This window comes from Zophobas morio, unplaced genomic scaffold (assembly GCF_036711695.1).
Source record: "Zophobas morio isolate AGI-343-1 ecotype UQ-CSIRO unplaced genomic scaffold, CSIRO_AGI_Zmor_V1 ptg000005l, whole genome shotgun sequence".
In the NCBI taxonomy this organism is placed as follows: Eukaryota; Metazoa; Arthropoda; class Insecta; order Coleoptera; family Tenebrionidae; genus Zophobas; species Zophobas morio.
The window spans coordinates 12,958,229-12,981,209 of record NW_026972110.1 but is presented as its reverse complement, the minus strand read 5'-3'; the positions used below and the strand labels follow the sequence as shown (position 1 = coordinate 12,981,209).

General features: G+C 32.1%; 1 protein-coding gene across 4 annotated transcripts in view; it reads left to right on the top strand.

Annotated features, from left to right (window-relative positions):
• LOC135122782 (zinc finger MYND domain-containing protein 11) overlaps positions 1–22,955 on the top strand; it is a 29,441-nt gene extending 6,486 nt beyond the window's left edge. For 2 of the 4 annotated variants that reach the window (XM_064047208.1, XM_064047206.1), the window contains exons 2-11: positions 18,982–19,188; positions 19,244–19,316; positions 19,368–19,847; positions 19,907–20,120; positions 20,173–20,369; positions 20,419–20,827; positions 20,878–21,025; positions 21,077–21,206; positions 21,259–21,426; positions 21,480–22,955. In XM_064047208.1, the coding sequence (XP_063903278.1) occupies positions 19,001–19,188; positions 19,244–19,316; positions 19,368–19,847; positions 19,907–20,120; positions 20,173–20,369; positions 20,419–20,827; positions 20,878–21,025; positions 21,077–21,206; positions 21,259–21,426; positions 21,480–21,602 (2,130 nt within the window). In that variant the 5' untranslated portion in view covers positions 18,982–19,000 and the 3' untranslated portion in view covers positions 21,603–22,955. Of the gene's footprint in view, positions 1–14,229; positions 14,314–18,981; positions 19,189–19,243; positions 19,317–19,367; positions 19,848–19,906; positions 20,121–20,172; positions 20,370–20,418; positions 20,828–20,877; positions 21,026–21,076; positions 21,207–21,258; positions 21,427–21,479 lie in introns of those variants that run through there. The other 2 variants (XM_064047207.1, XM_064047209.1) reach the window with 2 other exon arrangements.
• Positions 22,956–22,981: the final 26 nt, after the last annotated feature.

The following is a 22,981-nucleotide window of genomic DNA, read 5'->3' as shown; positions in this document are numbered from 1 at the left end:
ATAAACATTTATTTCATTAATGGTAATATTCAATTTTGTAAGGGTTCCAATTTCTAAAGGAAACGTATAGTGCGTTTCTTTAGAATTTAATACATACGTGTTTTCCACGGTTTTATCGGATTCGAAGCGAAATATCAGATTATAGAACATATAGTTTGAAATAGTAATCATATCATTGTCGATAGAACCTGAAAGTTTAGCATGTTTTAACAAATGACGCCCGAATTTATCCAGAGTCATATTAAGCAATAATTTTAGCTTCGCGTAGTTCTTCTATTATAGAAACGATTTCGTTTTGATGACCCGAATGGCCTGCTGTCTGGGAAGCGACTAACAACTTCAGTCTTTCAACTAATTCATTTGGATCTTCCCAATACACATAATCAACTTTATTTGTGTTTACTTCTTTAAATAGTACTTGACCACCTTTCTTCGGTTTTTTATACTTCGTGAGAGTTGAGAATAATGGTCCTATAATATTTTTGTATTTCATCGAACTTGTACCCAATATTCGATCATTTTCATCGAAATTTCTTCGATATGCATTGGTTTTTTCTAAAATTTTTTTGTAAATTTCCTTGTCTTCCGTAGTAAAATGAACAGGCTTCTTTTTAAAAATAAGTTCATAAATTCCAGGAGTCCCTTTAAAGATTTCATTGTCTATTTTTATATCTGGACCTATAAATTGTACCTCCTTCGAACCAATATAAAATTTCTCTGAGAAAGTGTCATGTCTTACGCCTGTTCTGTGATCAAATTTACTTTCTGCATCGTGATGCATTTCGTCAATATATTTTCTGGGTAATTCATCAAAATCATTTAAATATTCGTTGTAAACGTCTGTATCAACGATGTTTTTAATATAATTTTTACTTAACTGAACAGATTTTTCAAGAACCTCATTGAAGTTATAATTATCATTGTCTTCCTCGGGAATGTATTGGAACACATTGTCCTGTGCATCTGTTTTATTTATTGATTCTTCGAAATCTTCCTGTGATAAAACATCATATTTTGAACTAATCGGACTCATTCGATCTTCTTTTTCATTTTTGATGGCATCGATTCTTTTCACAAGGTTAGCAACTTTTGTAGCAATTCTTTTTTGTCTTGGCGTGAAAATTTCTGCTTGCTTTGGTGTAGTAACAATAGTTTTTTTCTCACGAACAGGAGACAGAATTGTATTTTCTAACTTTCGCTTTGTAGGTGTACTGTGCTCAATGTTCGACACATTTTTTGTTTTCACATCTTGATTACTTTTTATTGGATTTTCACTCCGTCTCTCAATTAATGTTTCCAAATGTTTAGTGAGGGGTTCATACTTTTTCTCTTCATTTCGTTGAGTTGCTTTAATTAGTTCTAATTTTCTTTGTAAATCTTTTCTTTTCTTAATCAGTTTCCTTTTTAAATCAACCACATCTGATATTTTTGAATCCATGTCTCCTAAGGCTTCCGAAAATACAAATAAACTGAATCTATTTATTTGAATGATAGGCTTATATACCTATGCAAAATTTCACAAACATTCTATAAAATTACTTTATTCAATAGTACAGATGCACATGTTTTGTTTTGTAATGATCTCTTATATGATCTTTATAGTAGCAGTATATACATGGTAAGTTAGGAGTATCTGTTTCACCTCCACATTTTAGACATTTATATTTTACAGGAACTGGCATGTTGAATGTTCAACATACTTCTATAGACTGAAATTATGAAAATGGATCAATAAAATTATCAAATCCTTTTCTAAACCGACCACTACGAATTTCGTTCTCTTTATCGACTACTAAAAAATCATAACTGTTTTGCCAGCAAAATGAACACATTTCTTTAAATTTATCAAATGAGATATCAGTGCCGATATGATCATCATAGATATGGCGCAAGTTTAAATTATCTTGCTTAAATAAAATGATAAAATTTGCGTTGTCTCTTATTAGATGCTTAGGAATACATGTGTAGGTTTGACATAAATAAAAACAATCTATATTTCTGTGTCGTCCCATGCTAAAATATTCTTTCATTAAATTTTGCTTGTCACATGCCACATCGTCAAAAATAAAGACAGAATTAGTTTTAGCTTTGTGCGGTGGTGGTATGTTGTTATTGTCGAAATTGCTGAAACTATAAAAATTTATACCTTTAATAGGTTTTAGAAGATTTTCCAAATATTGATATTTTGGTTGGAAAAGAGATTTAGAATACACATAGACATTTTCAAATCTTAAACCATTTGGATGTTCGATTAAACCTATCATAACATTAGTCTTTCCGCAGTTAGACGGTCCGACAATAATACATCTTACTGTAGATGGTAAAAGATCCCCATGTCTTTTATTCCCACTATTAATTTTGATATCGTTATTATTTATCGGCAATTTGAGGTTTTGAGGTGTCAAACGCATTTCGACATCTGATTAAGAAACTGACATGTGGGGGGGTATAAATACTAAATTTTTCTACGTTTCCGTTAGTAGTTTAGCTGATCCGAAAGTTTGAGTATAAATGAAGATTACGAAGCGAAAAAGGAACAGTCGTCGGATTGAGACCTACAGAAAGAGATATTGTGGACGTGGGATCGTAAATTCGGTTATTAATAAATTACCGTTTGAACTTCATATTCCCGGTTATAACTTTTGTGGACCAGGAACTAAATTAGAAAAACGATTAGCAAGAGGAGATAAAGGCCGGAATCAATTAGATGAAGCTTGCAAATTTCACGATATAGCTTATGGTGAACATAAAGATTTGGAAAATCGACATAAGGCCGATAAAGTTCTGTTAGATAAAGCGAAACTTAGACTACGTTCTTCGGACGCTTCTTTGGGCGAAAAAGCTGCTGCTTTAGGTGTTGCGGCTGCGATGAAAGCTAAAATAAAACTCGGTATGGGTTGTCGAGTCAAAAGACAAACTAGCAAACGTGGAAAAGTCTTGAATTTTAATGATTTAAGAAATTCCGCCAGACTTGCTTTAAAAAATAAGAAATTTAAGAATATGAACGATGCTGTAAAAGTGGCCATGAGAGCAGTAAAATCATCAAAAGGAAAAAAGAGAGTGAGACCTGTTCGTCACAGACGTATAATACCCATACCGAAAAGTGGTGGATTTTTACCTCTACTACCAATATTTGCCGCTTTAGGCGCTCTGGGATCTCTAGGTGGTGGCGCAGCAGCCATTGCAAAAGCTGTTAACGATGCTAAATCAGCTAAAGAACAGTTGAAAGAAAATCAACGACACAATCAGAAAATGGAGTCGATAGCTGTAGGAAAGTCAGGAAGTGGATTATATTTGAAACCATATAAAAGAGGATATGGTCTTTTTTTAGCTCCATCAAAATTTCAAAAGAACTCCCGATAAATATTCCAAAACATGCTCTCACCAACATCGACATTTACAAATATGTAAAGCGTTTGAAAATTCCCCGCTTCAGAGGAGTTTTTATGAAAAATTCACTTCCAAATAAAGTACGCCTTAATGAGTGTGGTATATTAAATTTAGACAATAAGGAAGGTCCTGGAACACATTGGACAGCTTATAAAAAAACTCGAAACGAAGTTATATACTTTGATAGTTATGGAGATTTGAGACCACCTCTTGAACTGATCAAATATTTACAAAGCAACGGTTTCTGTAATATAGTATATAATTATGAATCTTTACAGACTTTTAATAGTATTAATTGTGGACATTTGTGTTTAAGATTCCTATATAACTGCTACAAATAAAATTGTTTGAAATTCGAGCGTTTTAGTTGAACTGTTAGTGTCGTCGAAGTAAGTTGCACGATGTCCAACGTATTCTCATTGGATGGAAACAGTTCTGTACTTTCGAGCAGATACTATCCACCAATTATCTTGGAAGATTATAACTATGCTTTAGGATTAGAAAGTTTGGTTACTTGGAATTCTTTTCCAAATATCGATAGCAATAACAACAAATTTTATTTTTTTACACCAGACAAAAAAGAGCATTACATAGAAATTCCCGAGGGTTCTTACGAGATAGAAGACATTGAGTCGTATTTAAATAAAGAAATCAAAAACTATATGGAACATTATTTTCAATACGAAATTGACAAACACGGAAATAGAATAAAGAAATTTAAAATGTTGACACCAAGCTTAATAATTAGAGGAAATAATAATACTTTAAAATCGGAAGTTAAATGTACTCTTGATATAAATTTTTCAAGAAAGGATTCGTTAGGGAATTTATTGGGATTTAAGGATACCATTCTGAAAGCGCATAAAACTCATATATCAGATTTTCCAGCAAAAATTTTAAAGGTAAATGCTCTTTGCGTTTATTGCAATATAGTAACTGGTTCATACAAGAACGGAAGTCCCGTTCACGTTATCCATCAATTTTTTCCAACAGTACCACCCGGTTACAAAATAGTGGAACGACCATTAAATGTGATATATCTACCAATTAATACGAAACAAATAGATGAAATAATCGTTAAAATAACAGATCAAGAAGGTAATATTGTTAGTTTCAGAGGTGAAGAGGTAGGTGTACGGTTGCATCTTAAGAAGGTCACGTGATGGGTATTATATTTAATGAAAATCTAAAAAACCGAAATTCGGTATATATAAGTAGGGCAATGAAAAAGAGATCAGTCAGTCCTTTGAGAAGGGTCAAACGTTTAACTTTAGGCAATCGTAAATTTCTTGAATCTCTAGGATTAACGGTCTTGAAATAATATTTTTATTGAATATATAAATCAGCAATGAATTTTGAAATATTAAACGTAAGCGAAAAAGCTGCCTATGATCATTCAATTTATTATGGAGAAAGACATACACACCTACCTTATTCTAACAGTTCATTTAACTACGATGATGAAATAAGAATTCCTATTGAACATCAAGATTTATACACTTTTCCACATTTGAGTACATTGCATATAGAGGGTAAGGTTATTGTGAAGAATGAAATCGACGAAATTGTACAGAAACCAGAAATCAAATTTGTAAATAATGGCGTTCTTCTGATGTTTAATCAAATAAGATATGAAATTGCTGGAGTCGTTGTGGATAGTATTAGAAATCCTGGGTTAGCGTCTACCATGAAAGGATATGTAACGTATAACAGTAATGAAAGCGTAGCTCTAGAGAATGCTGGATGGTTTCCCAAAAAAGATTCGAATATAATTAAGGAAAATGGAACTTTTGAAGTTTCGATTCCATTAAAAATGATTTTTGGTTTTTGTGAAGATTTTAAAAAGACCATTTTGAATGTAAGACAGGAGCTTGTTTTGGTTCGTTCTAATACCGATGTGAATGCTTTAATTTCCTCAAATGATAAATACAAAATTAAAGTAGAACTTAGTAAAATATGCTGGAAAATGCATCACTTGTCCGTGTCCGATGCCGAAAGGATCGCATTAATCGATATTGTAAGAAGCAACAGGGAATTGGATATTATGTTTAGAAGTAAAGAATTACATGAATTTGCTCCACCAGTACAATCGATAACAAATACTTGGACTATTAAAACTTCCTTAGAAAAACCTCAGTACATACTTTTTGCATTACAGCAAGGAAGAAAAAACCAATTGAAGAAAAACTACAGTCAGTTTGATCATTGTAATCTGAGAGATGTAAAATTGTACCTTAATGATACCATGTATCCCTACGACAACCTGAATGTTGATTTCACAAATAATCGGTATGCAATTCTCTATGATATGTTTAAAGAATTCCAGACATCGTTCTTATCCAAACAAACCAGCGAACCATTATTCGATAAGGATGAATTTAAAGAAAAGACGCCTATAATAGTAATCGACTGTTCTAAACAAACGGAAGCTTTGAAGAGAGGCCCCGTTACAATCACTTTGTGGTTTGAGACGATCTCTGGTATTCCTGCAGACACTACAGCCTACTGTCTTATTCTTCACGACCGAATGGTAAAATACATCCCTGCACAAGATGTCGTCAGAGTGTTGTAAATAATTTAACCTGTTATTGTATTATTATTATGTTTGGGGGTAAATAAAACTACATATAACATATTTCTGTGTGTTTTATTCATGGCTACCAGAAATTACATGTAAAGTTTTCTTATAATCATCTAACTTAATCGAGGGCCATTTTGTTGAATCCGGTCCCTCAGTCCATCCTAATGGTATTTCAGGATTGGCTTCTCCTTTGACAATGTTCTTTTTGATCCAGTTGAAAATTCTTCGATGCTCCTGATTTTGAGAAGGTTGAAATGCGAAAGAATCGTAATTTATTATTTCTAAAGACTCATAGAAAGTACTGAGCGCTTTATGGTTTGCCAAATACGCAGCCCGACACATAAATTCATCCACGCACTGGTCGATCCTTCGGTAATTTTTCCGGATATTCTCAACAGGATAAAATATATCTCCAAGATTCTGCCAGCGATTATCACTCAATAATTTATAAATAAAGCATTTATACGTTAGAGTATTGTCCAAATAGTTGGTGGTCATCAAAAACTCCAATGCAGCATAATTTAAATTTTCAATTTGGTCTCTTTCGCACACATGTAGAAATGCATCAATGTAACCATCGACACATTGTTTTCTTTGTAGCAGAATACAAATATCAAGTGTATAAAAGTCACTTTCACTTTCGGCAATCCATTTAAACACTTCGTCCGGTACAATAAAATCTTTTTTATCGATGAGATGAAGGAATAAATTTAATTTCGTTCGATCACTCGCAGCGGCTTTAAGATATGTTTTGTACACATTTTCGGATGCACAAAATGCTTGTAAATCAACAAATTGTCTCAAGTCAGACATTGTTGTAATCATAAAATAACCAACATCGAATAAATCATCTGTGAAATTTAATTGCTTATATATGGTAATCCCCACTTTTTTTAGCTTACGTGCGAAATATGATATCCCCAAGGTTTCGTATCCGTTGCAAATCTTGTGACAATCCTTTTATCATCATTTGGGCTGAGAACTACTTTTTCTTGTTTTACTGTGTAAACAGTATGATGTTTGGACTTGATGAGTCTTTGTGATTTTTCGTAACTTCGATTATTAAATAAACATTCTTTGTAATTTTCAAACGTTATTGTTTTAAGTGATGCTTTTGTACTACCTTTGGATTTTTTAACTAATTTTTTATTGAAATCGTCACTTGCAATTCTATATGCATACATTTTAGATCTGAGACCCACAAATTCTAGCATAATCTTACCGTTATTTTCATCTTTCATTAAACCTGGTACTTTCTTATTTTTCAGTTCTATATCATAAATATTATATAAATCATAGTCAGAAGTATCAAATCGATGTGAGTCTTTCTTAATATATTTGTATATATCGTCTACGTGAAATTCATAAATTAGGCTGTCAGTGTCGGTATAAAGTAACTTAGCATTATTTTTAAATGTTTTTTTAATATAGTCATAATGAAATTCATAGAGAAAAGTTTTAGAAATATCTAAAATGCAAAAACCAACATAAATTGGTTTATTCAAAAATACTTCTAATTTACTCATTTCGATTATTGCTGAATCATCGTCAAATACAACAGAACTGTGAAAATTTGGTTTAGATATAAGAGAACGAACTCCCCATCTTCCCTCCCATTTACTAACCAATCGAATATCGCGATGTTTTCTTACATTTTCCATGCATTTGCCATAAATAGCATTAATCATTAATTTAAAAAAATCTTTTTCAAAATCGTTCTTTGCTTGCTGCCTAAGTTTTGTATTTAAATCTATATATTCCTTTAACCACGCAGATTGTTTGAATTTCATAACACGATGTACACATTTTATTTTCATACCAAATTTTGTATACATTTTTAAATTCCGATAATGAATAATATAATTTTTCTTGGGATATAAAGTCAACAATAACTTCTTAAGTTTAGATCTTGAAATGGGCGGTATCATATGCTCTGGAGCTAATGGTAAATCACTATGAATTTCATGTAAATCTATTGGATAATCTAAATCGCATTCAATAATATAACCGATTGCTGAATTTTCTGGGGTATCTAAGATATCAGCTATATTGAAATTTTCTACAAACTCAAATTCTCCATACGGTAAATATTGAGACATTGCCGCTCCGTAAAGGTTGTTAACATCAAAATACATTAAATAGGTACTATCTTTCGAAGGATCATATTCTTCTTTTGGCATGTATTTGTTATTGGCTTTACCGTATCTATTGGAACACTGCGAAACTCCACCTCTAATACCTCTTTCTACAAATAGAACTTTATCTATATCCGTTAAAAGTTCTAGTTTAATTTCTGTTGTTTTTAACATAGCATCAAATGTTAGGCCCGGAGCAGTATAATAATGCAACGGATCAAGTTGATAAGTATTTAAACAAGTAGTTCGAAAAGCTTCAAATACATCGGCTAGAAGAAGCACATCAGTTTTTAAATATAAATCAGAATATTCTCCTAATGTATGAATATTAAAAGTATTCCATACATTGGTAGCATGGGAATAATCTTCATATTTAATATTTTCATCGTATAAGCGACTATAGAAATCCTCCTTTTCGGGCAATTTTGTTTCAAGTAGTTTCTCCCAGGAGTTTATATAATCGTAAGGAAAAACTCCCTTTCTGTTTAACAAATCAAATTCTTCCATATTATTACAATTTGCCAACGTAATAATTTTCTGAGAATTATCTAAATTAGAGGAAAGTTTGTCTAAACTATGTGGCATAAATCTGAAAGAATCAATAAACCGTAAACTAACTTTCGTGTCTTCGACAAATTTAGTAAACGAGATATATCTTTCTTTGTTAATGGGAAGTAACTTAATATCACCTTTTATTGAATTTGAAAGTTCTTTAATAAAAAAATGGGCATCATATCCGCTCATATTATGAAAGACCACGGGTATAACACAAATATCTTTATAATTTAAATTACAACTTTGATGGGCAGCGCCTCTATACATTCCAGTTAAATGACTATGATCGCGTACTTTTATGTTCTTTTCCGAAAATCCTTTTTTACATATATGACATATTTGGGAGGATTCAAACTGCTCACGTTCTTCCGTAGTTAATGTTTCCATAGAAATAACGTTCTGAAATTTATCGTTGCAGAAATGAGCCATTCGATGTAACTCCTGAACGAACCATTGAATGCAATTTTTACCTCGATACAAACGAAATTTAGAAAATGAATTATCATATGAGCAGTGAAAATAGTAAGCAATGCTGTGCGCAATATGTTTTTGATAAGTTTCGGTCTTATTCGTGGTGGACATATGCTGTTTGGTACAATCAAGAAGAATACTCTCGAGATCTGCATAAATAGTAAAAGGTACTTTTTCTTGATGTCTATAATTTTGAAAATACAAGTAATTTTCGTTTTCTGTTGGCAGTCTTATGGAATATTTATTAATACTCTGGCATGAAGTTTTATGTTTTTGGAGCAATTCCTCTGTGGTGAAATGATTTAAGCATCTTTCGCATATATGAAATTTACATTTATGGAGGGAAAGTTGCGTAGCTAAAAGAGCTGACAAATTTTTGATCCATACGAAATGATAGAGCAATTGTTGATCTTCAAAGTTATCATTACTGTTATTAGTATTTTGTATTTGTCTTTCAGCGGGTAGCATAAGCAAATTAATTGCTTTATAAGAATTTGAAAATCTAGTGCTTAAACGACAAGGTAAAATTTTTTTCTTCTCGATGCAGTATAAATTAATGGCAAGATTGTTGAGTTCCTCAAATTTTTGAATGTCTTTAATTGTGATTGGGAAGTCTAAATTATCATATTTCAACACATTTTTGAAATGAGGATACGATGATTTTCGGTCTGAATGTTTATCGGTAGGAAATAAAGCCGAAACTATGGCCCAAAGAAAACAATATTCATCATTATTTTGTACATTAATTATTGCATGTTTTTTTTTTATAAAATCTGGTGTGGATACAAAAGTTGAATAGCCGAATTTAATTGGGTCGTATTTATTTATGTTAATTTTCAATCCTAAAATTTCATACAACGCCCAACCGGAATCCTTTTCTGCAAATTCCTCTAATTTTTTCATGATTTTATCAATGACGTTTTCTTCGTACCATTCCTTTAAATTTGTGTATTGATCAATGTGCTGATTTTTTGTTGAAAATGTTTTAATGTCTGTTTCACCAGAGTGCGGTTGAATAAAATTTGCCGAAAAAATTACATTTACCTTAAGCATTGAGTTTTTCCGTTCTTTTTTAATTCTAAACATAAAGCATTTAAAAGATTGTTGAAAAAACTGAAGAGGATCTTTAATGTGGTGGTTACTTATAAATCCTGTACGAATTCGTTGTTGAAAACAGGATTCGACATCCTGCCATGTTACATTAGTCACCGGTTTAAATTTGACTGTTTTAATATAGCCTTCACCAGTTTTTATAGATAATTGTTTTTTCTTATTTAAAAGCTTTAGGCGATAAAATTTCAAATACGCCAAACTTGTTTCTAAGGAATTTGCGTTTTCCAACATATTTTCTCGATGGATTTTACATTTGAGTGCTTTTCTAATTATTCTAATACTGGTATTGATATAAACTAAAAAATGTTTAGTTTCTTCGATTGTTTTGATTTTACTTATGTATTCATGAATTAGCTTAAGAGAGTTTTTACATATAGCCGTCACTGATTCTTGTGATTTCATTTTTTGTCGTGAAACTTGCTCACCACAGCAGAAAAAAAGAAACACTACTATTTCCCGTTGACTAGTTTCTTGTTTATATGAGAATTAATTTGCAAGTTACAACTTGCAAGTCGTAGTTGAAAACGTGGTCGTAAAAAATAAATTCAAGTCAGCGAAAAATGAAACATGAGGAAAGCAACTGAAGGAGGGAAAAAAGTAGGGGTGGGGATTAATATAGTGTATAAATTAAAGATCACACAAAAGAACAGATTAATAAGTGTTCTGCAAGTACATATCATAAAAATTAATTAACGACAGAAATGGGTAAGCTTATATATATATATATTTTTTGTAGTATTTAATTTTTTTTTTTTGTATAGAGAAATTTGTTATCTGCCCCTATGATGTCAGCCACAGGCTTTTAGAGAATAGGCTGAGAAAGCATATTTTCAAATGCCACCGGGATGCCTGGGAAAGGGAGCGAAAACTCTGGGAGAATGCACTTCCAAGACCATCTACACCACCCCCACCACCATCAAAGTGGTTCAGCCAACCACCACCAACACCACCGCAAGTGGAAAACTGGGACAACGAATTCTCAGGGACCTATGTGCCAAAGTTAGATAGATCCCTGTTTTTAGATAGAACAGCCTTAAACGCCTACCATGCGACATTTAACAAATATATAAGAAAACAATAATTTGTTATTTCTATCGCTATCACCCCACCACCATCATTTACCACACCATCATTTACCACCTCTAAAAACTTCTTCCCTACAAATATCAACGACCACAACTAAGTATTTGTGTCTGTGTACAAGAAGATAAGTCTAAGATGTTTCTGCCTAGCAATGTGTTAATACTATTAAGTGTGCTAGTTGAAAACAACTTGTATATTTACACCACTTCAAATATAAGTCTGCTGTATATTCAGACGTACGAAAAAGAATTTTGGGAAAAAATGACTCCGATCAATCTAATCGAAACCAGTTATCACCTCTTCTATGCGAAAAATATAACAATGCAGAATCATTTGACGTACAAGATAAAAACGGAAGAAGAAAATCACCAATTTTCCAATTGGTTAATAATAGAAAATACTAAGAACAGTCGCAGTTCAAAGGAGGTCATTGATTTTTGTTTAAGAAACGATCGTGTATGGTTTGCTTCATTTTTTGTCATATTCACGATAATGACTGTAATAGTGGGATGTTGGGACCTGGCTGCTCGTTAATGGTGGTGGTGATGGTTGTTGCTATATATATAGAATTCCGCAACAACAAACTATTCATTTCATCCAAACAATGTTCGGCTTAAACTGCACACTTGTTCTATCAACCATTCTAATTCAGAAAGATTTTTATTTATTGACTGATAGCAATGTTACTGATGTCTATCTACAAACTATTGATAGTAGTAAAGAATGTACTGTTAGAAAAATGTTAGAAATTAAAAATGGGCATGAACAACTACGTATGTTTTATTCAAAATATGTATCTTCCTCGAACCAACTGCAATATCGGCTAGAATTAGTCTTCAAAGACAACACTCGATGCAAGTCTCCGAATTACACCATCTTTAACGATTATAGTGGATACAGGAATTCTACAGGTGCAAATGTTACAGAATATTGTTTGGCAAAACCATGGATATGGATATTTACTTCAGTAGGAGCAATTATTTTTGCAATCGTATTTTGTCTGTTACTTTATTTAGTACTAATTTGTTTCAGTTATTTTAGTAAATACAATACTCAAACAAATGTATGATTCAATAAAACAATTAGTTACTATTAATAGTTTTATTTAATGTCCTTTAACATATTTATTTAACAGCATCAGTACTACGATTTAATACAACAATAAGTTATTTAATATGTTTTAAATTATTTGTCCAGCAGCACGATATGACTCATCACGATCTACCACCACAGCAGTGATTTTTGATGATTGTTTATAGGTTTTTGATTTTCGTTTTTTAATGATGTTTTGTTGTTTTCATATAAAATTCAACAAAAAGCCGTTTTTGGTTAACTTGAAATTTTTTTTTTTAATGTCTTAGTATATTTAGTTGTGATGGTAGTAGTCATATAACAATACATATAAAGAACAACCTATTTCGCTTTTTTTTTTTTTTTTTTTTTTTTTTTTTAAGTGTTGCATGTTGGGCTTATTCGAATCCTTTTTCGATGGTCTTTTTTTCGACCTGAAAAAATTTTTACGTAGCGACCTCGAAAAAACTAGAAATGGCTCCTGTATCTAGGTCGATGTGGACAGAATCGATTTTTTTGAGCAGACTTATGCGTTCGTTCCAGAAGAAGGTTTTGATGTATACAACCGATATTCTATCTCTTACCATTTGGACACTAGAAACTTTTGCCCTTTTCTCCCTTATTTTCAACTTTTTTGAAAATTTTTTTTGCTCAACATATGGCTTAATTTTTTTAGCTTTTCCCCGTTCCCCTGAGCCGACATGCTACCTCTTACCGCTTACGAACTATGACGTTTTTTCGTTATTACTACTAAACGGTAGCAAAAAATATTTATTTTGCTAAGTGGACCTATAGACTGTTCACTCAGAAATATTTTGGTACAAAAATATATTTTTTAAGTTTTACCGTTTGGGCGCCACAAACTTTTGCCCTTTTCACAGTCATGTCAAAAGTTAGCGAAAAACCGTCGACGGCTGTCGATATTATTTGTTTTTGTCAATCTTTTTTGCTCTATACACGAACCTCCTATCTCTTACCATTTTCGAGTAACAAAAATTTTTTCTATTTAAACGGTAGATACACCTATGAGTCATGATCATTTTTACACACGATTAGATAGTACTTCATGAATATGCATTTGTTTTTGTGAAAAAACAAACTTTTCTAAATTTGGATTTTTTTTTTGAGATTTTTTTTGTTTTAATTTTTCTTTGGATTCTTTGAATTTTTTAAATTTTTTTTTTCACCAAAACTTCTAATTTACTTTCCTACTGCTCAAGGAAAACTTTTTTTCGAATTTTGACAACCTTTTTTGACAAAAATTGTTGCGCCCCAAACTCAAATTTTCACATATTTAATTACATGGACCTATTGATTATTCATCCAAAAATATTTTGACACAAAAAACAAATTTTTAACTAATTCCGTTTGGTCACCACAAACTTTTGCCCTTTTCTCCGAAATGCTAAACTCAAACTAAAAACCGTCGACACAGGTGCATGTGTTTCGTATTTTAGGAACTTTTTTGTTCTTTGCACGAACCTCGTATCTCTTACCGTCTTCGAGTAAAACATTTTTTTTTTATATTTAAACAATTATTGCACCTCCAACCCACATTTATTTTTACACAAATGTGTCATTAGTTTATAGGGATGCATTTTTATTTTTTTAACAAACTTTCTGCCCTTTATCACCCTCAAGCGATAATTCTTTTTTTTTTAATATTTCCGAATACGTCCCTGTCTATTGCGACAAAAGCGTCCAGTTCCGTAAGAATTTGCTGAAACAGCATCGCGTTATTTCATTCTGTGTTGTAATAATGACGGGCGGCGTGTTTCGGTTTATGAATTTTACCGTGAAAAGATTTGGGAAAAAGGTGGTTTTGTTGAACTAAATGGTGGCTTCTGTGAAGTGTGCGTGTATTTGAATGTTTTCGAGGGAGAACGGATGATTTTATTGCCTGTTTTCAATGTCGTAAGTAACAATTTTTTTAATTTTTAACAACACACTCGCCTTCTGACATTTGAGATTTTATTCTAATAATCACGGACAAATAAGCTTAAATCGGCAGAAAGTTGCTGATGAACATTTATTTATTAAGAAAATAACAGGAGTTTTGTCGGAGCAAACACGGCTTTTATTCGTTGCTGTTATTCCCAATTAAATAATTTTAGATGAGACTGGGGAAAATAATACACCAAACGAAATAAACAATATTTATTATAATTTCAATTACAGCTTAAGATTATACAAACTAGTTCGTATTTTATACATTTTAAGAAACTAATAAGTTTTAAATTTAAATCTAATTTACGACGCAGTGGTTTAACCGCAATGTGCACAGTTATTTAACTGATTTTCTTTGCTGAATAATTTCCAATTCTGAATCCAATTTTTCGATTGTTTCTCTAAATTTTCGCTTCTTCTCCATCATTTTTTTTGATTAAGGGCTTTATTTGCAATTCGAAACGTTCCACATTCATTTGAAATCTTTTAACATCGTATAACCAAGTATTAATTCGGCTTTCTTTATCATTTATTAAGAAAATAACCGGAACTTTGTCGAAACAAACACGTCTGTTATTCATGACAGTTTGCAATCAAATATTTTTTACATGAGACTGGGGAAAATAATACACCGAACGAATTAAATAATATTTATTATAATTTCTATTACAGCTTAAGATTATTCAATTTAGTTCTTATTTCATACATTTTAATTGCTTCTTTTAAATAACTAATTCGTTTTAAATGTAATTCTAATCTACGACGAAGCAGTCTAACTGCACTTGATTTGTTTTCCACATAAACCAATGCCTTCTTCATTCTTCGATAAATTCGATATTGATGGTTCGACCGATCGGACCTCTATTTACCAAGTACAATTTCAAGCCGTTCACGATCTTCTGGTTCAGATCGCTGATCACTGAGTCGGTGAATTTTTCGGTAAATCTCTGTGGAAGTATGGTTCTAGACTCTTCAAGTTGCACAAATATCTTGTCACCATACTTTGTAGACAGTTTACTAAAATTTTTTGTTAAAAATTTTTTATTTTCTTCTAAAGTTTTCGCACTCACAAAAGCTTGCAAGTGAGACTCTTTATTCAAGGTAGAAATGAAAGATGACATTTCTAAGTGTTAAATAATTGAATTCAAAAAACTAATTAATTCCTACAGACGAATCCATCGACTTTTATACAAGTATAAAACGGAAGTGGGGATGCGAGATTGCGTCCGAGATCCCTCCCCGACCTAAACGAAAAGAGGGGATAGATCTCGAGATGAACGAGGGCAATAAACGACCAAGGTCGAGCAACGACTAGGTCAATGATCGCCCGATGAAAAGTAATGGGGGAGCTGGACCAGCTGGCAAGGTCAGCCACGTGCACCGACAAGCTCGACAACAAATGAAAGGTCAATGACCGCTCGATGAAAAGTAATGGGGGAGCTGGACCAGTTTGACCTCATTTGACCTGGTCTAGAACCCCCACTATATAACTACTCACAAGGTCTTTTCGGCTCCATTTCTTCGAAAATACCAACTATTTTTTAGAATCGTTAAAAGAAAATATGCCAATTTTTTGGGAAATTAAAAATCTGACTTTGAAACCGACTGTTTTGAAAATTTTGATTCGCAACTGTCCATACGCTATGTTTTTTTATTGAGCTTGTTCCAGAATTTTTTGTCGATTTTCACTTTCGCCAAAAATTAATTTTTTCGGTACCCCTTTAAGAAATGTTTTATTGGTTTCGAAAAACTTTGAAAATTATCAAAAGAGATTTATTTTAATAATTTAATAATTTTCATCTTTGGAAGTGGTTTTCGATTTCATTTTTTCGAAAACTTTTACAGATTTTCCAGAATCGCCATTTGATATACCAAAAAAAAATTGACTTTGAAGTCAGGTGATGCCTTGCGATTAAGATATGTAGTTGTAGTTCCACATTTTTTGTGGATTTTTAAGCAACTTCGCCAAAAGTTCAAGTTTTTAGTCCCCCCCTAAGAAATTTTTTACTTTCCCCGAAATTACCAAAAGAGATTTTTTTATTCAGACGTGATTTTCGGTTTTATTTGTGCGAAAGCAACGACTATTTTTCTAGAATCGCCAAACTCAAATGTAGCAATTTTTGGGATATTTTAAAAATTTGACTTTGAAACACGCTTGTTTTTCGATTCAGCTCGTCGAGATTCATATCCCAGAATTTTTTGTGCACTTAAAGTTCGAGTTTTTTGTGTATGAAACAAAACATATTTCTTTGTCAAGTGTTAAATGATGTTAATTACATCAATCAATTACGAAGTTAGTGTTTGATTGAAGAGTCTTCTATGCTGTTAACTCCTAAAATGAATTTTAGACCTCAGCGAATAGAATATAATATGTCATTAACAAATCGAAAAATAACAAAGGTCAGAGGTTACACCCCTGTGGTAATCCAAAAGTAGATGAAAGACGTTTACACAACTTCCTATCTATTAGTGAGGTAGGAATGAAAAAGTAGAAGTTGAGATTACGAGAAACCAAATCTCAGAGCGATGTCAACGCCAAATAAGAACAATAACTTCCAAAATTAAAGTAGATTTTTCAGAAATTCGGTATCGGCGCTATCCTGCAATTAAATCACAGGAAATGAAAAGTTCCCCTCGATTTTAATAAATCTCCAACCCTGAGAGACTTGAAGAATCTCTAACGTATTTTTTGTTACTTAAATGTGTTTTCGTACATGTAATAAAAGCACAGCATGATGTTATATTATAATGTCAGAGTAACATTGAAATAAATACACGTCACGCACAGTAAAGATTCGTGTTGCATTCAAAGTAAACGCTTGTTTTGGCTAGTATCAAGACCACTCGACTGAATTATGAAAGTCACCATTTGCATGTTTAACTGGTTCTTTTTTTAAATTTAATAATCAAGTGCAAGTGTTACATTGCTTGCAAAATTTTTTTCGAAAAGATTGCGTTAAGTTTTAAAAATTTCAAAAATTATAAATACAATCTTGATTTTTGAACAGTTGACAGTACTGCAGAAGTGATTGCAGTTGTTTTAAAACATGAGTTAACATCCAAATAAACTTAAGTGGGTTTTTTAGGATAACTCATATGTGTAAAATGTAAATAACAGACTCAAGGCGAAAGGTAAAGGGGTATGTCATTATTTTTTGGCAAAGATAGATTGTTCTAATTGGCGTTTTATCAATTCTTCATTTTTATATTTTTTCTTAATTACTTTCAATATCTAAGTATTTCTTTTAGTCACAATCAAACTTTATCAAGAAAATTGTAGTCCACCTTGTAGTCTTTTTTTTTACAAAATATGCAAAAGTAACGTTTTTAAATGCCACATCAAAGTGACGTTTTCTGTACGTTCACCTGTTCAAAAAAAAAAATGCAATTCCAACACCAGCAACCCGTTTGTGTCTATCAAACGCATTGTAAATGTTCACTACTCTTCTATCAATTTTAACCCCAATTATTTATAAGAGGCAGCAAAGCTAAGTTTTCGTTTCAAAATATAATCATTTCTTGACTAACGATATAATTTTAAAAAACGTTAAAGAGAATGATGAATGAATTTAATACCCGCAAAGGTGAATCACAGTGGTGAAGAAATAAATAGATATGCGGTGTTTACGTGCATAAATGCGAGCAAGTATTGTGTAAGTGAATAACTTCACCATCTTTTTTTAATTTGAGATACTGACTACACAATGAAGATAACTGTTTAATAAAAATATTTTTTTGTCTGACGACGTCAAAGTATTTTGTTTAATTTCCAAGTTGTCAGTAAGTTTCAGTTAAGAAAATGTTGCATTTAATTACGAGTGTCGTTCAAGGTTGACTGGATTTTGCTATTATTATTATTATTTTCGTACAAGTTAAAAAATCACGTCAGTGTTTATAAAAATAGATCATTATTTGCTGCAAGTTGAGTTTAAATTTTTACTTTCGTTTAGTTACTTACCGTATGGATCTAATGTTAGTTACTGTCGATATTTGTCTTTAAACTGAGACACAAAGTAATTGCAGAGATGACAGACTAACAAAATGCTTTACTCTTTTATAAGGAAAGAAATTTACATTTTCAAATTTCTGTCTGTAAATTTTTTTTTAATTACATATATTGTTACCATTTGTTGTACATGTTTCAGACATTCGTACCAATATGCTAAATCGAAAATTGATAGCATTGTATTGATTACCGGTTACAGCTGGAGCTTAATACTTTTACGTTACTTTCGCTGCGCTGTTACAATTAAATTTAGTTTACAAAATTTTGAACATTAATATTTTTCCTATATGCCACCGTTTTTCCTCATTCAGACATTCATACTTATTTATAATTTTAAAAACTGCGTTTTAATCTCAATTTACTTCTTTCCTGTGCTCCACCCTATGCACCCTCGTTGACTCACATCCTGTGGATGCTTAGCATCTATTATTTTATGCACGCACCCATTCTACACAGGTGTACGTTACGGTTTAGCAAACAATTTATATACTTTTCGATAAAAAAATCTATAGTATGTCATTAGTTCATTATCCTTAATTAAAACAAACATGTTACAAGAACAAACACATAAATGTAATTGATGAAAACTGTATTTAAAAATCAATACTGCAGCATATTACTTTATACAGGTATCAAGAATTTATAGGAATGCCAATCAGAAGAGCAGCAGACCCAATTAGTGTCCAGCATGTGTGGGATGCAATCAGATCGGCGGTTCTTCAGCGCCAAATGGCGGATTCTAAACGAATTATAAAATATTTACAAAGAGTCGATAAATGTACATACGCCCAAGCCGAATTATATATTCAACAAACTCTTCACGATGGATTGATTGTGTAAGTAATTTTGTAAATACTGTGGACAAAAGTCCTAAATTGTTGATTGTTGAAGGGCCTTACAAAAAGTTACCAAAACATCTAAAGGTGATTTAGTTGACAGTTTTCGGATTCCTACACAAGAAGTGGTACGTTTTCCTCTCTCTTCCTGATTTGATATTAATTAAAACTTGTAACAGCCACCGTTTGACGGAAAAGACTGGTACTGCTTTGAATGCCATCTTGGCGGAAATGTGACGGCTTGTAACAAGTGTTTTCGCGTTTTCCACTCAGAGTGTCTAACAAACGGGCGACGGAAGTTCCAAGAATTCAAGAAAAGCAGTATTCTTTACGAACAGCATAGCTCGTTGATAAAAGATGAATCTACACATAATTCCATAAGTTCTATAAATCTATCGTCGGACTCAGACGATTTAAACACCGGCAGCGAGCTAAGTACTTATAGATTGCCGCTAAATAATAACGATTCCAATAGCGGTCAAAGTAAAGAAGAAGCACAAGAAACACACAGCAATCAAGATGAAAGTCAAAGTACAGAGATGTACGACGAAACGTTGTGCAGTATGTGCAATATTTCGCAGTTACATGATAACTGCAAGCTAGAAAAACCAGAACTGAATTATTTACTAAAATTTGTAATACACAGAATTCAGTCATGGGTAAATTGGATTAATTTGTTTGTTTGTACAATATTAATTTGTAATAATATAATTTTTAGCTACCCAATACAATCACGCACACAATGGCCGAGGAAGACCGACCGGAGTGGTTAACAGACAGAGAATTAACGTGGCGAGCCAACCAATTATTTTTTGAACATAGGGATATGTCGGTCATAGAAGTAAATTTAAATAACGAGTCCTATAGTTATATACATGAATTTTTGGCAGACGTTCTAACGATTCAGCATAACGTTGCAATCTTCCATGGAAGTAAGTCAAACATATTTTTCTAATAACTAGAGTAACTCGTGTTGTTGCTTAGTTGAATCACAAGAATATGGAGCTGCTGAACTAATGGTTCGAGACTGTATGCACGATTTAACAGAGCTAAGACTTTGTGTAGACTGCTATCGGCACAGTAACGAAAAAATTAATTCTAAATGGTTTTGCCTTCCGTGTAGAGTACCTCATAAGTTAGTTTGGGCGAAACAGAAAGGTTATCCGTATTGGCCCGCCAAAGTAAGTAGGATTTTTAATTCGTTTTAACTGCTACACAAATGGTTTTTAGGTGATCCAAGAAACTAGTACACATTTTGATGTGAGATTTTTTGGCGGGAAATATGAACGATCTCTTCTAATGAAAGCATTTATTAAACCAATCGAAATTCCACAGTCAAAGTTACAAATTAAACCGTCTTCGGCCTTCAATAAATCTGTTGAAGAGTTAAAATTTCATCAGAGGTTATTGCAAAACCCGGACGAACTTCAAAAGTTAATTAGTTCGTCGAAAAATAGAGTCAGAAATCTTAATAAATCAAAAATTTCGCCTTTGAAAAAACCGCAGAATTCTGAAATGAAAAAACGGAATAGTTCGTTTGATATGAACGACGCATACAGATTTGATGACGGTCCATTCGCACAACAAAATCTTAATTTAGGTCAGGAACGACATAAGCGCAAGAGTAGCTTTTTCGAAGGTATTGAGAGCGTCTATTTGTTAAAATTTGTGTTTTAATTCGTTTTTTAGGAAGTCCCGTAATGAAAAAGAGTTCGACAATACTGAGTGAAGAAAAAGGTGAAGACGTCCACAACGTATCTGACAACATTATCCACATATCAGATGGTGAAGATGAAGAATTTTCCTATAGAGAAAATTACTCAACTTCAAATATTAAGTATTTACTGTGAAAATTAAGTTTGTTAAAATTCAACATATTCTATTTTAGTTATAATGGTTCATTTGAACAAGTGTCTAGTTCCACGGAACATTACAGAACCCCAGATACTTCATTTTCAAGGGGTCAAGAAAACGGAATGCAACAACTTGATCAGCCTTACAGTGATTCAGTAGAGAAGGTTCCTATGCACCTTTTTTAATTTCGTATTAAATGTAAAATTTTGTCTGCAGATGAGAAGAAAAATGGAAAGTTTGAGTGATAAGAAGGACCTTATAAAATGCGCTATGGATTGCATGCAAACAGAAGTTGATAAAATTACCAATGAACACAATGAACACCTGAAAAGGTTGTTTGAATCACATAATCAACAGATATCAGAGACGAAGAAAAAACAATGGGTAAATGTTCATTATTGGTGTTAATAAAAAAATACATAATTTCTTTTTTGTAGTGTTACAACTGTGAACAAGATGCCATTTATCACTGTTGTTGGAACACGGCGTACTGTTCACAGAGTTGTCAGCAGCAGCATTGGCAAGCAGAACACAAAAAGGTTTGCAGACGTAAACGCTAGTGTTCCTCGTTTGAAATAAAATACACAAAATATTTTTGCATACTGTATTATTTTGTGTATTATATATTTTTATAGTTTGTTAACAGGATGTTATCACCCAATATCATTTATGTAGTTGTATTTTACTTGTTACAAGATGTACGGTGGGGACATTGGCGTAATTTTCAATTTTGTATGACATGAAATGCAATTTTTATTGGTTTTAGGACCAAAGTGTAAAAGTACAATTATGATAGTTGACTAATTAATTATAGGCAATAAATTCAGTTTGATAAAATTTAAAGTTTATTGTGTAGGCGTGTAGATATTCTAAATATTTTAAATTTGTTTGACTTATAATTGGGAGAAATCACTTGAAAGTTATGCCACTAATTCTTTGTAGTCCAGGAAGGTTAAAAATAGCGAACAACATTAAACTAAGCTGATTTTTGGCAACCATGTGAATTTAAAAGTGAGCAAAAAAGGTCGCATTGCGGTAGAAGAGAGAACTTAAAATTGTTTACGAAAATATTTTTCCCAGGAGGAGTTTTTGTATTTCAAAGACAAAACTTTATTGAAGGAACTAGACCAAGCTCGACGTAGATGTATTCTCATTTTGTTTAGACTCTAGTTGTAATAGAAGGAATTCAGGTAAAATTAAATAGGGCTGCTATAACTAAATTTTAAGTTATGGTTCCACTTAAAAATATTTGATGCCATATTGTCGCCATAGCAGCAAAGATCAGTAGAAAAATTGGTGACAAAGATGTTTTTGGTGCAGTGTTTGTTGTTGCGCATAAAAATTATATTCCGTTTGGGGCGTATAAATTTACTTGCATTGCATCCCCATGTGAAAGTGATACTTGCCCTTTAATATATTGTTTATATTCTGGAGTTTAGTGTTTCTGTGTAACTGGGTTTACACGCAGTCTAAATTAAAATTACTGTTTTCCTTTATTGTGTAAGTGCAGATTTTTTTAACTTCTACTCTACTCGTTCTGTATACAGAGTTTAAACAGATTGAAAATCTCTAAAAATGACAATTTCTTTGTAAGTTGAAAAACAAAGAGCCCTCCTATAAAAAAAATTGAAATTATTTTTGTTCTAAAGTATGTTTAAAGATCTTGAGATTTCGTAAAGAATTAAAACGTCCTTTTAGTACTTCCGTTTTCTAGAACTTTTTATGTTAAATAGTGATAATGTCCCAAAAATCATCATTGGTCGAATTTTTTCGCAAATTCGTCTAATTTTCCTGGACTATTGTGTTATCTTCTTACTTTTTATTGTTTAGTGAAAATAGTATTGCTTATGAATGTATTTTTACATAGAATAAATTTTTATGTACTTTGGCAGAACATAATTTAAATCATTCTCAACAGAAATATTTTCCTTTATGTAGC